Source organism: Balearica regulorum, chromosome 11 (assembly GCF_011004875.1).
Source record: "Balearica regulorum gibbericeps isolate bBalReg1 chromosome 11, bBalReg1.pri, whole genome shotgun sequence".
NCBI classification, from domain to species: domain Eukaryota; kingdom Metazoa; phylum Chordata; class Aves; order Gruiformes; family Gruidae; genus Balearica; species Balearica regulorum.
In genome coordinates this window covers 8549024-8561517 of record NC_046194.1, presented here as the reverse complement: position 1 = coordinate 8561517, position 12494 = coordinate 8549024, and the positions used below count along the sequence as shown (strand labels likewise).

At 51.3% G+C, this 12494-nt stretch overlaps 1 protein-coding gene across 4 annotated transcripts in view; it reads left to right on the top strand.

The window, feature by feature from the left end:
• FHL1 (four and a half LIM domains 1) overlaps positions 1-12494 on the top strand; it is a 32766-nt gene that overhangs the window by 14228 nt on the left and 6044 nt on the right. For 2 of the 4 annotated variants that reach the window (XM_010312979.2, XM_010312976.2), the window contains exon 1: positions 6390-6480. The exons of the other annotated variants lie outside the window; for them this stretch is intronic. In XM_010312979.2, the coding sequence (XP_010311281.1) occupies positions 6459-6480 (22 nt within the window). In that variant the 5' untranslated portion in view covers positions 6390-6458. Of the gene's footprint in view, positions 1-6389; positions 6481-12494 lie in introns of those variants that run through there. 4 annotated transcript variants of the gene reach the window in all.

Sequence of the window (12494 nt, the reverse complement as noted above, 5' to 3'; positions counted from 1 at the left end):
GAATGACCCGGCTTTCAAGCAGTGATGCAAACTAATAGTTGAACTTCCTTCCATGCTCTCCACAGTGAGCTGTTTAACTTCACTGGTGGAGAGCATCACTCAGCCAGCTGCCGAGCCTATGAGAAGTAATTGAAAGCAATTAGAAGTGCAGAGAGCGTAATGGAGGTTGTAAAATATTATTTCAGTGATGGCTCACTAACAACTTGGTGAAGCCCTGACATGAGCATTTATTGTGTAGGTATGGTAGGATTATATCACTACGAGTGTTCATCAGACCTCATCTTTTCTGGAAAAGGCTGCCATGCTGCCTGGCTGGGATCAGTGTGGTATTTATTTGACAGAGACTTAAGTTACTTTTCTCATCTTTGAAGTCAGGGCTAAGCCATGAGGGGAAAGCTGTGACTGGCAAACCTTGGCCTCGTGTTTGACTCCAACAGTCATTCCTTCTCCATGTGACTGCATCTAAACTTGAACAGATCCCTGCAGTTGGCCAAGATCACCCTAAGGAGCTCCGCTGTGCTAAGCGTGAAGCTTTGGGGTAATAACCTGGGGAATAACCGAGTTGTGGTGCAGCTTGCTTGGCCCAGGACGGCTCCTCTGAGGATCTTATCAGCCCTGGTAGAAGCGCTGTTGGTAACCGAGAGGCATCACGCCACTGCTGCGGGCACAGTGCTGTGTAGCTGGAGCTCTGCAGCCAAAGCTCTGGGCTTTGCAGTAAGCAGAAACCCCAGAGCTCTTCACGGGAGCTTTGGATGCAGGGGCCTGGCCAGCGTGGGTGAGAGCGTGACAATGCTGTGGCTCCGAGGTGCTGACCTGGAGACCGTCCCCACTGCTCCTGTGTGACCAGGCTGCTTCCCCCGTGCCTGCTGGCTCATCCTCCCTGGTAAACGTTTCTCGCGTTACTCCTGCAGCCTGGGCTGCTTTGCTCAAACCGTGCAGTGCCGCTGGGTGGGTCTGTGGGAAGGAAGAGGTGAAAGCTGTGTTTGAGGCTTTCTAGCCCAGTTATGGGCTTGATGCTCTTACAAAGCATCTGAATCAGACCAGTCTTGGCTGTACAAGGGGAGCTTTCTCCCAGGAGGAGCAAAGGAAGTCTTTGTGTCCCCTTAGGGGTAGCCAATGCCCAGGCACATTCAGACCTGTGTTTCCACCTTGCAGTTCGTACAAGGGGGTTGCGGGCAGCCTGCCGAGCCTCCCAGCCGGCTGCCTGCACATTCACAGCTCCCCTCCGCAGACTGAATGGAAGCAGAAGGATACAGGAGACAGCTGGAAAGAGAAACACACCCCAGGTTTAACCTAGTGCATTTATGACTAATACATTTGTCTTTCTAAGAGATTTAAAAAGAATCTTTAGCCTTTTGGGGCTGTTCCTTTTTGAGCTTGTACTAAAGGTCTAACTGTTGGGACCACAGCAGGCACTCAGCCTCCTTGCTGCTGGAAGATATAGTCTTGGCATCTTATCTATAATATAGCCAAGAGCCACAGGGAGGAGGGAGCAGAGATAGGAGGAAATGGACTTTCTTGGTGCAGTTGGTTCAAAGCCAACCCTGTGCAGCAACTAACACTGCTGCAGCCTCTTCTGGCCCCGGTCCTCTCTGGAGCCCGTCATGGGGCTGCTGCTGTGGGTCTGCACGGTGCCTGTGCCCCACCATGCTGTGGCTTCTGTTCTCCAACACTGACATAGCCAGGAGGGGGGACAGGAGCTGAACAAAGCCTTGGGTCTATAAAGCAGCTCTTGATTTATGTGCAGACGGTCCCCCCAGGCCTTGGTGTCACTTGGCTTTCAGCAGCAGCCAGAGGTCTGCCATGTCAGCAACAGGTGACGGGAAGAAGTGCCAGTCGGGAGCGTGTGTGGGGAGGAGCCGCAGAGCAGATGGCTGCAGGGAAATAAATTTGGAGCTGCCATGGGAATAGTCCTGGAAACAGTCCAGCCTGTCAATGGAGGCAGATGGGAAAAACCTGGTTTAGATCTCTTCTCAATTTTGCTATTTTTCAGATGCCTTTATTTCCAGCTCTATTATGTCTGGGCCATTCTTTCCTGTCTGTTACTGCACCCTCATCCTTATTTTTTTCTATCTTCTTATCCTTCCTTCTTTTCTCCCTTTTGTTTCTACTTACATTGTATCTATCTGAGCTCATGGAGGGTTACCCAGTCTGCATCTGCCTCCTTACAAATTTATTCCCAGTTCCTCTATCTCTACCTCCATAGCTGATCCTACAAGCTTTCCCTGGCACTGAAAGGCTCCGCACACAGATCTGACCCAGCTGTGGGCTGGAGTTCAGCACGGAAGAAAGGAAACCACCCTGTGTGCCTTCACCACGTGCTGCCCGTTTCCTTCACCACTGTCCCCTCTGAGCTGGTGCCTGAGGTCACGGGGCTTGCCTGATGGCAGGTAGGTTTGTCCCCTCTGTCACTGCCACGATGTTCGTGCTGGCTTTGCCCTGGATGCGGGTACATCCCGTGGGAACCAGGGTGCCTCTGTCTTGTGTTCACTTGAGTGCCTGCAGGATGCTTCAGGGGTGTGGAGGTGCATCCTTGTGTGCAGAATGGGGAAAATGAGCCAGGTTTTGCGTCTTCTGAAGCATTTTTGGGATACTTCAAAGAGAAAGTGTTTGCTTTTAAACTGAAATGGCTTTTTTCCGCTCTTTGAAAAGACTAGGTGGAAACTTCCCATTTTGGTTCATGGATCATGGGTTGCACGCAGGGTCCCTGGCTGGGTGGGGGTGTGGGGAAGCAGGGGCCATCCCCTGGCAGCCCTCTCCACATGGTCTGCAAACACTGTTCTGCAGTGCCTTTCAGGAGCATGGAGCCAGTGCTGGGAGCAGGAAGCACACTTGGAGAGCTGGATCAGCCTCAGGTGTCAGTCCTGGATCCCAAACCTGCCCGGCGTTTCTGTGGCAGTGGGGCTGCTGCCTCCTCCCTCCCGCTGACGGACCAGCTGCAAGTGCAAAGGCGGGCTCGCTCTGGTGTCCTTTCTCCTCTTAAGCCCAGCTCCTTTATTCGTTGGCTTCCTGCAAACTCTGTCTTTACACACACACACACACATATATATATAAGTTTTTTAAAATTATTTTGTTTAGGTTTTGCCTCAGAAGAGCCAAGGGGACTTTAACTGGGGTCTGCAATAGGTTGGACAGAAGGAGTGCTCTCTGCTGTGGGACAACACGCATTGCATGCAACCTAAGATAGATTTAAAATAAACCCTCAATCTGCTGTGCTGTTACTTGAAAAGAAAGAAGTGTTTGTGCAAATGGCAGGTGGGAGCAAACCTGGATGTGGAGTGCTAACCCCGCTGGCCGCTGGGACGGTGCCAGTCCTGTGCTATCGAAGTAGCAGCCTCCGGCCAGAGTGAGCACGGAGCGAGTCCAGCGCCTGCCTGCACGAGAGGAAGAGTAGGGAGCAGTATGAGGCCCTCATTTTCATGTGGAGCCGGGTGAATGGCTCGTGTGCTTTTCTATGCAGGTTACTGTGTGTTGGTAAGCAGTATGTGTGGAAGCAGAAGGTACAGCATTAACCTAAGAGGTGGACAGGTGCTTCCCTCCTCATATTTACCGCTGCCTGCTTCTTTCTTTGATGACGGTGACTAATAGTTCATCAATGCCTGGGTTATACCGGCTCTATTTAGGACTTTCTGCCCGTTGAGTGACAGCAGGATGTGTGAGCAAGCTGAGACACCCAGACCTTTTCTGGCAGGATTGTTAGGGCAAGAAAATACTCTGGAAACCACAATGTGAATCATTTGTCTATCCAAGTGGATGACACTATGCCCCAGCCATGCTGCTTTGCAGTCAGACCTGTGCGGTGGGGTCAGTGTGTCCAGACCTGCTCCCTGGAGTCGCAAAAACCTACAGGACAGGTTTCATGTTAAAATCATGAAAACCCAAACCTGCATGTTCTGCTGTGTGCTTGCTGACACATTTGTAGCACTTTTTCCTCTGCAGGTGCATGGTACCTGGCTGGTAGAGAAGGGCTCGGACAGGGCTGGTGTACCTCCCTTATGGTGCACCCCCCCCTTCCTGGGGGTTTCTGCTCCCTGCTGGGTTTCACACGGCAACGATGTCCCTCCTTGACACTTGTGCTACACCTTGCACCACCGGTGTGTTTAATCACCTGGGCTTGTGCGGACAGATGGGAATTGTCCAAGGTCACGTGGCTAAAACCAGCCAAGAAACCAAGAGCAGCCCTGTCCTCTCAATAAGGGTTGTTCCTCGGCCCGTCCTCACTGTGCTGGCCCAGGAGGCCACAAATTCAAACAAAACGGTTGTTTTATTACAGATTGCTCTGGGGAATCACCAGAGGCGTCGCAGAGTGAGCTGTGCCATGAAATGCCTCTCCAGGGAGTTTCATGGTAAAGTTTCATGGCCACCAGCAGGGCTGGGTCTTCCTCCTGTTTTTTGGCCAAGCTTTCTCCTCCCACCTCCTCCAGCCCATGCCTGTTGTCATGCTGCAAAAACACGTGCATTTGTGCACGTGAAACGCTTTGATGGCCAAGTGTCCATCCCTACTCTCCGCATGCCTCTGCAATGCTGTCAAACCGCTGCTGAATTGCAGCTGCCTTTGGGGTGGGATGTGGCAGCTGCTGAGATTGCTCCCTGTCCTAAAAGGCGGAATAGCGTTGCTGTGCAAAGGTTACCGTTTCTAATTGAAATACGAGGGTATTCTGGAGGAAGCAGGAAATGACTGCTGAGCGGGAGGGTGCCAGTGCTTTGTGCAGGGAACTAGAAAGGAATGACAATGGTTAATGGTGCAAACTCTACGTGCATTGCCAAAAATGAACTCATGTCTGTAAATATTACACTGCGCACAGCAAGATTAGCACAGGAAAATACCAGTTGTTAGGGTTCCTGTTACCATCTGAATTATGCAAACAATTTGCTTGAGTTTATAGATGAGCTGGGGCAGAATAATGTTGGGCTTTTCCTAGCCAAAGTGTTTCAGTGCGCTAGTATTTTAGCACATTTCCCAGCCTCAATCCGCTACACAAGCGGATCCACGCTGCGCTCCTTTGGACGGCATGCTGTCAAGTGTGGCCTTTTCCAGGTCACATTGGAAACTCAGAGATGTCAGGTTACTGGTGAGGTGCTGACCTTGCAGGTGTGCTGCCTGGGGGTCCTAAGATGGGTACAAAGGCCCAGGGGGTCACCGAGCCCAGGGCTGGAGGCTGTGCACACCCACACGTGTGTGCGGTTGAGGAGCTCTCGGGACCTTTGCAAGTGGAAGCGGAGACATTCCCGGTTCCTGGCTGTAGCAGAGCCACTCAGGCTGAATATCCCGATTGCTGTTCGGAGGCCAGACACCACTGCAATGGGCTCTGTGGAAGGAATGATAAACATTGGCTCTTCCCAGCGGCTGTCAGGGAGGTTAACTGACTTTCCCACGGCCATGGAGTGAGTCAGTGTCAAGGCAGGATTAGCAGCTGGGTGTCCCTGGCCCCCGGCCCTGACCGTGCACCCCCGCAATTGCATAACCCAGAGCGAGCCTGTGGCCGGGAGCTGCGGCAGCCTGCATGTCCCCGTGGGAGCAAGCCCTGAGCCACAGCTCCCTCCGCTCCCTGTTGTGACTTGGGTGGAAATAGGTCAGTTGGAGCTGCGGAGCTGGAGTCTTCCAGGGAGTTTTGTGGACACCTGAGTAAAAAGCCAGTGCTCTCCGTAAGCCACGTGCTGGGGAGTGAGCCCAGCCGTGCTGTTAGATGCTAGAGAAGCCTCGTAATCATGAAACCCAGCTTTCCAAGTGCTGCTGTTCAGGGACTTGCTCGCTTTGAACAGTTCATGCCTTGAGCTTCCTTAGTGTAAAAGCTGGAGGACCACCAGGTACGGTAGTTTTACTGGCAGTAAAACTTCAGCGTGACCCTCATGTTGAAGGCAAGGCTAACCCACCCATGAACATATCTCCTGGTACTTCTGTGGGCTGTCAGCTGGGTTCCCAGGGTTACAACCCAGGCCCTTTCTAGGCCCTACAGCCAGGGGACAGCCCCTTGCCGGTTCCTGGGACCGCAGCCCCTCTGGCCCCCGTGAGGCTGCGATCCACCTCTTCCCTTCAGCAATGGCAGTGCAGAATTAACGTTGAGTCTGTAATTTAGCTCAGGACTGTTATGAGACACAATCTAGCTCTAAAGCCAAGGCGAAATAGTACTAGCATGGGGTCAAGTTCCTGAGGCACACTCTGCCTTTGGGACTAATTTGGGTGCTGAGTAGCCGAGCAGGTATTTACATGTTGCCTACAGAGACCTAGAGGTCTCTGGATCCTATTCTTCTCCCTTGGATCACCTAAAATGGTAAGAATTTTCAAGGGGGATTAAGGTTGTGATCTCTGGGGAGGGGAGTGGACATCTGGTAGGAGTCCCGTCCATATTAATAGCCTCCGTTTAAATGTATGTTATCAAACAGGGCAGCTCCTAATCGGCCAAGACACTGTGAATTCTGTTACCTAAGGGGCTGCCGGTGACTTTGGGCTGTTAACCATGGCTTTCCACAGGCACACAGGTAAAGCGGACGTGCTGCCGGGTGTGATGGGAGAAACCCTGTGTGTGCAGTGCCTGGTAAATGGGGAGGAAGGTTTTGCTAACAGGTTTCTGCACCAGCAAAATAACTCTTCTGAATGCAGTCTTAAGCCTCAGCAATCTGCAGCTGTAATTAATGATGGCAACTGGGCTTATAACCAGTGCGTGGGACTGGCGCTGGGAGCGTGGCAGTGGTGGCGGCCTCATCTAGTTTGTAAAATGCATTGGATGGAAAGCGCTTTCGTATCCGCTGCTGTGGAAAGGCTGGGACTCGGCTGTTCTTTGAAGAAGAGTAGGTGAAAATGGGGGGTGATGCTCCTCCTTGCAGCAAGCTTGCTATGGCAGTTGTTGCCGTGAGCAGGGGAAATCTGTAGCAGAGGGGAGCATGCAGAAGCCCAGCATCTAAACGCAGATGGTTTGCTCTGCTCTGGTGGGAAGCTTGTGGTTACTCCCTCTTCTCTGTGTTTGTCTTGTAGATCAAACTGGCTGACTCTCACCAGTGACAGGAAAATGTTAACTTTTCCTTCCCATTAACACTGACAGGAATCTTCAGAGCATGTTTTGCACGCCCCCCGTGGCATGCAGATGTGTTGTGTCTTCCCATCTGCGACTAAACTCCTCCAGCCCTCCAATTACAATTGAAAGCTCTTTGGGATTTTTAAAAGCTTGTCTGATTCTCAGAAGCTAACCATATTTGTGTGTGTGTCCAGCACATATTTACAGCTCTATATCACAACGTACAATGGCAGTGCCATTGCATCTCTTGACAAAATGTAGCCCAAGGGGTGGATGTGCCTGGGGAGAGGGTGTTAAGTTTGGGGCACAGCTCCCAGGGGCATCAAACTGAGCTGCTGCATGCCAGGATCCAGGGGACAGTGGTGCTCACGAGACTTGGTTGGGAACATGAAGCCTCTTCAAAACTGGGGAGGAAAGTCACTGCAGGCTGTTCAGCTTCACACTCGGTCTCCCAGGACAGGGCACAACCATGAGGCTTCTTGCATGGCATGTAACTACTTTAGGATTTGCTTGTGTGATGCAGATATACATTATGCAAGGTACCTTTCTGAGAAAAATCTGACTTCCGTGGTATCATTTTTAAATGCCTTTCAGGTGTTTAAAAGAGCAATCCATTCAATTAAAATGTAAGAAGACATTTATTTTGTAACTTCGGCCCACAAGACTGACCGATGCTGTAGCATCCTTTCATTATACTCCCAGCTATATCTTTCTTTTCTTTCTCATATTCTTCAGGGGGGCGTTCTCTAGGGCAAGAGGACCCACGGATTTGATGATGTGCTGTAATACAAAATGCTGAAGTGTCTTCTGAGCAGATGCTGCAGTTGGAGTGCTGCCACCAACGAGTTATAGCGCAGTGTCCGTTCCTGCACCTTGTAGGGAGCACTTCCCTGTGCAGGGAGTGCTGTAGTGCCTGTCTCGGGAGGTGACTCCCCTGCAGCAGCAGAAAGGTTCAGGTTCATCTCTTGGGGGGACCTGGGCATGAGAAGGGCGTCCAGGCACCGAGGTGGGGGCAGATCCATGCGTAGCTGGGAACGTAACTGAAGACTCTCAAAGGTCAAAGCTTAAGGCAGCCACAGAGTGAGTTAGTTACTGAGCAGGACTTCTTTGCTTTAGCTGATTTGGGCTGTTTTGCAAGGTTTGGACTTTGCCTAAAGTGGTGCTATCTATGCACGCTGGGACCCTTGTTAGCCTTAGCCGAGCTCTGTATTAAGTGCAAAAGCAAGCCCTGGGGGGAGCGTTTGCAGGGCTGGAGCAGTGTGTTTTTTAATAGCACGTCTCTACTTCCCTGGGGAACTGTGAAGATTTAATAATGATGAGGATGTGCTCAGACATGGTGGCGATAGGACCGCAGGGAATCTTTTTGGCAACCGCCTGAGGAACTTGGAGCCGTTCTTGTTCTAAATAAAGAAGCTTCCATTTTATCAACAGACTAATTTTTGAATTATAGAGTATGAGACTCGCACGTGCCCCAGCCTGGCAATGGGAGAGCACAGCTCTCCGCTCGTTCCTGCCAGCTCTCCCAGCAAATATGACCTGCAAGTGATTTTTTTCTTTCCTTGTTGTCCAGGGCAGCGTGCCAGTGACCTTGAGGTGCAGTCCTGAGCATCGCTTCGCATTTTGGATTAACGGGACCCTTCTTTTAAGGGTATTCCCTAGTATTTATAGCAAACCACGTGGCGTTGCATTGAGAAATGCTGAGAATAGTAACTCAGGTGACAGACCAGGGGATGCCAGGTTCTGAGCCGAAATAGGCAGGTGTAGCCAATGCCTGGCAGTACAGGGGCTGTGCGTACTCGGTCTGCTGAGAAAAATAAAACTGATGGAGTCAAAAAGCAATTGCTCTTTTCCTTCTATATTGCCAGAGAGAATGCAGCTGTGCTTAGGGCAGAGGGTTAACACCTTCAGCCTCATCTTCTTTTCTAAGTGTCAGAATAGTCTGTAAGGTTTAAGTACAGCTTTCCCGGTTGTTTTTAGAGACCACACTTGAAATTCTTCGTTGGTGGTTTATCACATTTAAACATATTCCCCAGAGACATTAACACATATCCTGTGCTAAGTGCTTTGCTTATCAGCTATGCTTCAGCTCCCTTTGCAGAGCGCTTTGGTTTCATTTGTTGTGCACACCACTGTGACGCTGGGTTGTGGTCACCTGAACTGGGAGGAACTAGCCCAGGGGCTGTGGGAGAGGGAGATCCATGGGGTTGTGTTAATGCAACAGCTTTTGTGGGGTGCACTTCTTAGGTCTGTACCCTCCTCTCCATCCTAAAGCTTGCCATGCTGCAGGGTGCAGACACAGCCCTGATGGTGACCACTAGCTGGGACAGCCCTGTGACTGCTCTGCAACATGGTGTCAGCATGACTCGAGGTGTGCAGAAGCTGGCCGAGCCCAAGCATTTAAGATCTGTATTTGAAAGGTGGAAGGCCTGGTTGTCCAGGGCTGAGGGGCTGCTTTCGAAAAGCAGCAAATAGTCTTGGGGGACAAGTGGCTAACTGGCACCTCTGTGGTCAGGTAAATGTTAGAGTTGAATTCCAGTGGGTCTTCATGACAAACACCCTGATACTTGAGAAGGCCACTGGTCTGGCCAGCCGCCCTCGAGCTGTAGCCAAATCCATCAGGGAGCTACATTTAGACAGCACCCTGCCAGGGCTGGTGGGAGAGGGACACCTTGCTTTAAAGGGGGATTAGTTTCTGGAAGTATTGCTGGATTTTCCTTGACCTCTTATTTTTATTGAGGGTCCTCTAGGCTATTTAAGGATGGGCACATATTGCACTTACCCCTCTCCCCAGTAGCCTGCATGCTCTCTTCTCACGTGCTTCTCTCCAGCAGAACATCATCTGTGCGTGGACATCAGCCTGGGCCAGAGAGTAGTTCCAGTCTGTCCTTTTTCTCTGTTTCCTAAATCCCCTCCTGTGGCCCCAGAGTAAAGCTGAAATGGGGTTTGGATCAGTGCATGTCCTCAGGGTATGTGCTTCTCCCGGGGTTAAACAGGAGACACTTGACCAGGCTGTCAGCTCAGAGACGCTGTAGTCTGGTGTAAAGGTACAGCCAAAGAAACTGTTCAAATAACTTCCAAGCTAAAACACCTGAGCGTACTGCTGTCGTTTTAAGCACACCACTGTGAAATGAAGCACAAAGGTACAGCGCTTAGGGTTTTAGTGGTTAGTTTGACGAGCGCTTACCCTGAGCGCTGAGTTTTGTGTTGCTGCAGCATGGTGGTAGCTGGTGTGAATCCCTACTGAGCGCTCAACAGCTGTTGCACAGCTTGCATGGGGAAGCTATGCAGCGTGCACAAAAATAAAGGCCCCAGGGAAGAGTGAGGAGGAGTCATGGTTTTTCCATATACCCAGTGTGTCCTTAGTTTCATGATGTGCCTATTTTCCAGACAGCAAAGACAGGTCATGGTTGATATACTTGGAAGCTCTGGAAAGTGAAGCTGTGGGGATGTGGTGCAGCTGGAGGGTGAACAGGTTATTAAGGAGATAACCATCTCCAAAGCCATGATCTGCTGCCAACCTGGCTTTAGAAGATTTACTCTTTTTTTTTTTTTTTTTTTTTTACAAAGCACAACAAGTATCTGTTCTGTCTGCCTTCCGTGAGAGGGGACAGGACCACTTAGGGGAGCAGCAGTAGGATACTAAATGCTTCTGTCCCAGGGCAGCAGAGCTCTGAAGTCTCCATGGACATTTGATCCACTCTGGGAAAATGATCTGGTGGTTCCACCACAGCTGCTACCGGTGTGGGGCCCCGCTGTGCCACAGAGCAGCAGCTTTTGGGGCGGTTGTGTGCCAGCCCCTGGGCGGGCTGCTCCCGTGTGAGGGTTGTAGGAGATGGTCTGACTGACGTGGGCTCTTGGCATGGCACGGGTGAGCAGAGATCGTGAACAGCCAGCATGCTGTTTGGGACAGCATGGTTGGTGTTTGCATCCTCACTGCAGGCAAGGGGATAGAGGTGCCTTTCTGGGGTCTAGATCAGAGTAGGGATGACAGCACCAAGGGCAGAAAGCTCCTGTAAGAGCTGGAAGAAAATTCATGGCCCAGCCTATGTATGAGGGAGGCATTTTGGTCCTTGAGATGGCATGAGGCAGGCAGAAGCTGGCCTGTCTGCCTGCACAGCCCAGCTCCCGGGGCTGCCTGGCACAGTGTTAATTTGTCTGTGGAGCTCCAAAGCTGCTGTGATAAATGTGCGTCTCACGTTAGTGCATGATGCATTACATGGGAACACAGGATTATGTTACTCCTTGAGCCATATGTTCACGATTACGTGTTCTGGTTGAAAGCAACCCTAAACCCGAGATCAAGAACGTTTCGATACCATTTGCCCTGGACCCTGTGCAATTGCATTTCTTCTAAATAAAACCCACTTGCTTGATAAAGCTCTGCAGAGCTGGCCGTGGCTCACATAGTTTCCACATTTCCCAGCTGTTTATTTGTTTCATTTACTTGAACCGGTACAAACGCAACCCTTGGCGTAGTTGTCAGCAGGACATGGCCGTCTCCTGACCTTGGCAAGGCGGCGTTTCCAGACCTCGGTCCCCATAGAGTGCAGCTCCTGCCAGCCCAGCCTCCAGCCTGCTCCTCTAAGTTTTAGGGGAAGAGGAAGGGTGTGAAGCCGGTCCCCACCTCTGCTGCAGCCTCCCTGTGTGATGCTCCTCTCCAGGACTATCTGTTCTGCTTTCTGGAAGAGAAATGCTCCAACTTGTTCTGGCCTGGCGTTACTGAAAGGGTGACAAAGAGGAGACAGTAAGATGACTCTTGGATTTTAAAATCTGCGAAGTAACACTGTGGGTCCTGTCTTCTGCCCCAGCATCTTCCACTGCCTGTCCAGCAGCTTCCTGAGCCCAGAGATGAGGCAGAAAATGATTTCTGAAATAATGGCAAAATGTTCACTTGCAGGCAGGCAACTCCCCAGGCTTTGCACCTGGCTGTATTGGGTGCTGCCAACAGCGTGTTACTCTCAAAGAAAAACAAAATAATTGGGTCAGCAAGGGAGATGGTGAAGGCAGCAGCCACCCTCACGTCTTGCTGCAGTGCCTGGGCTTGCCGGGCAGGGCTGTGCCCTGGTCAGGACCTGTCGGGTTGGATGTGTGCTTGTCTGGCGAGGTGCACTTGTGCTGGTGCCTCTGCTGCAAAGCCCCACTCCTCACAAGGGTGGCAGCAAGGATCCCTCAGCCCCGGGTGGCTCCCCTGCCAGCGTGGGCATTTCTCATGCTGACAGCTTGGGCCGCACAGTTGACAGTATATCTCAAATTACTGGGGTGGGCAAGTGTCCAAGAAAAAGCTGTGTAAACAGGTCCTCGGGCCGTAAACATGGTAGTCCTGCCTGTACGGCATCCTGTGGCCAAGGGTGAGTCCCACAGGGTCCCACTGACCCTTCCTCGCCACGAGGGCACAGCTGGGAACAACGTACCCTCTCTACAGCCCAAAACTCCCAAGCCCTGTTCCAGTTTATAAAGGTTCAGTGCTGGGACTTGGAGCAA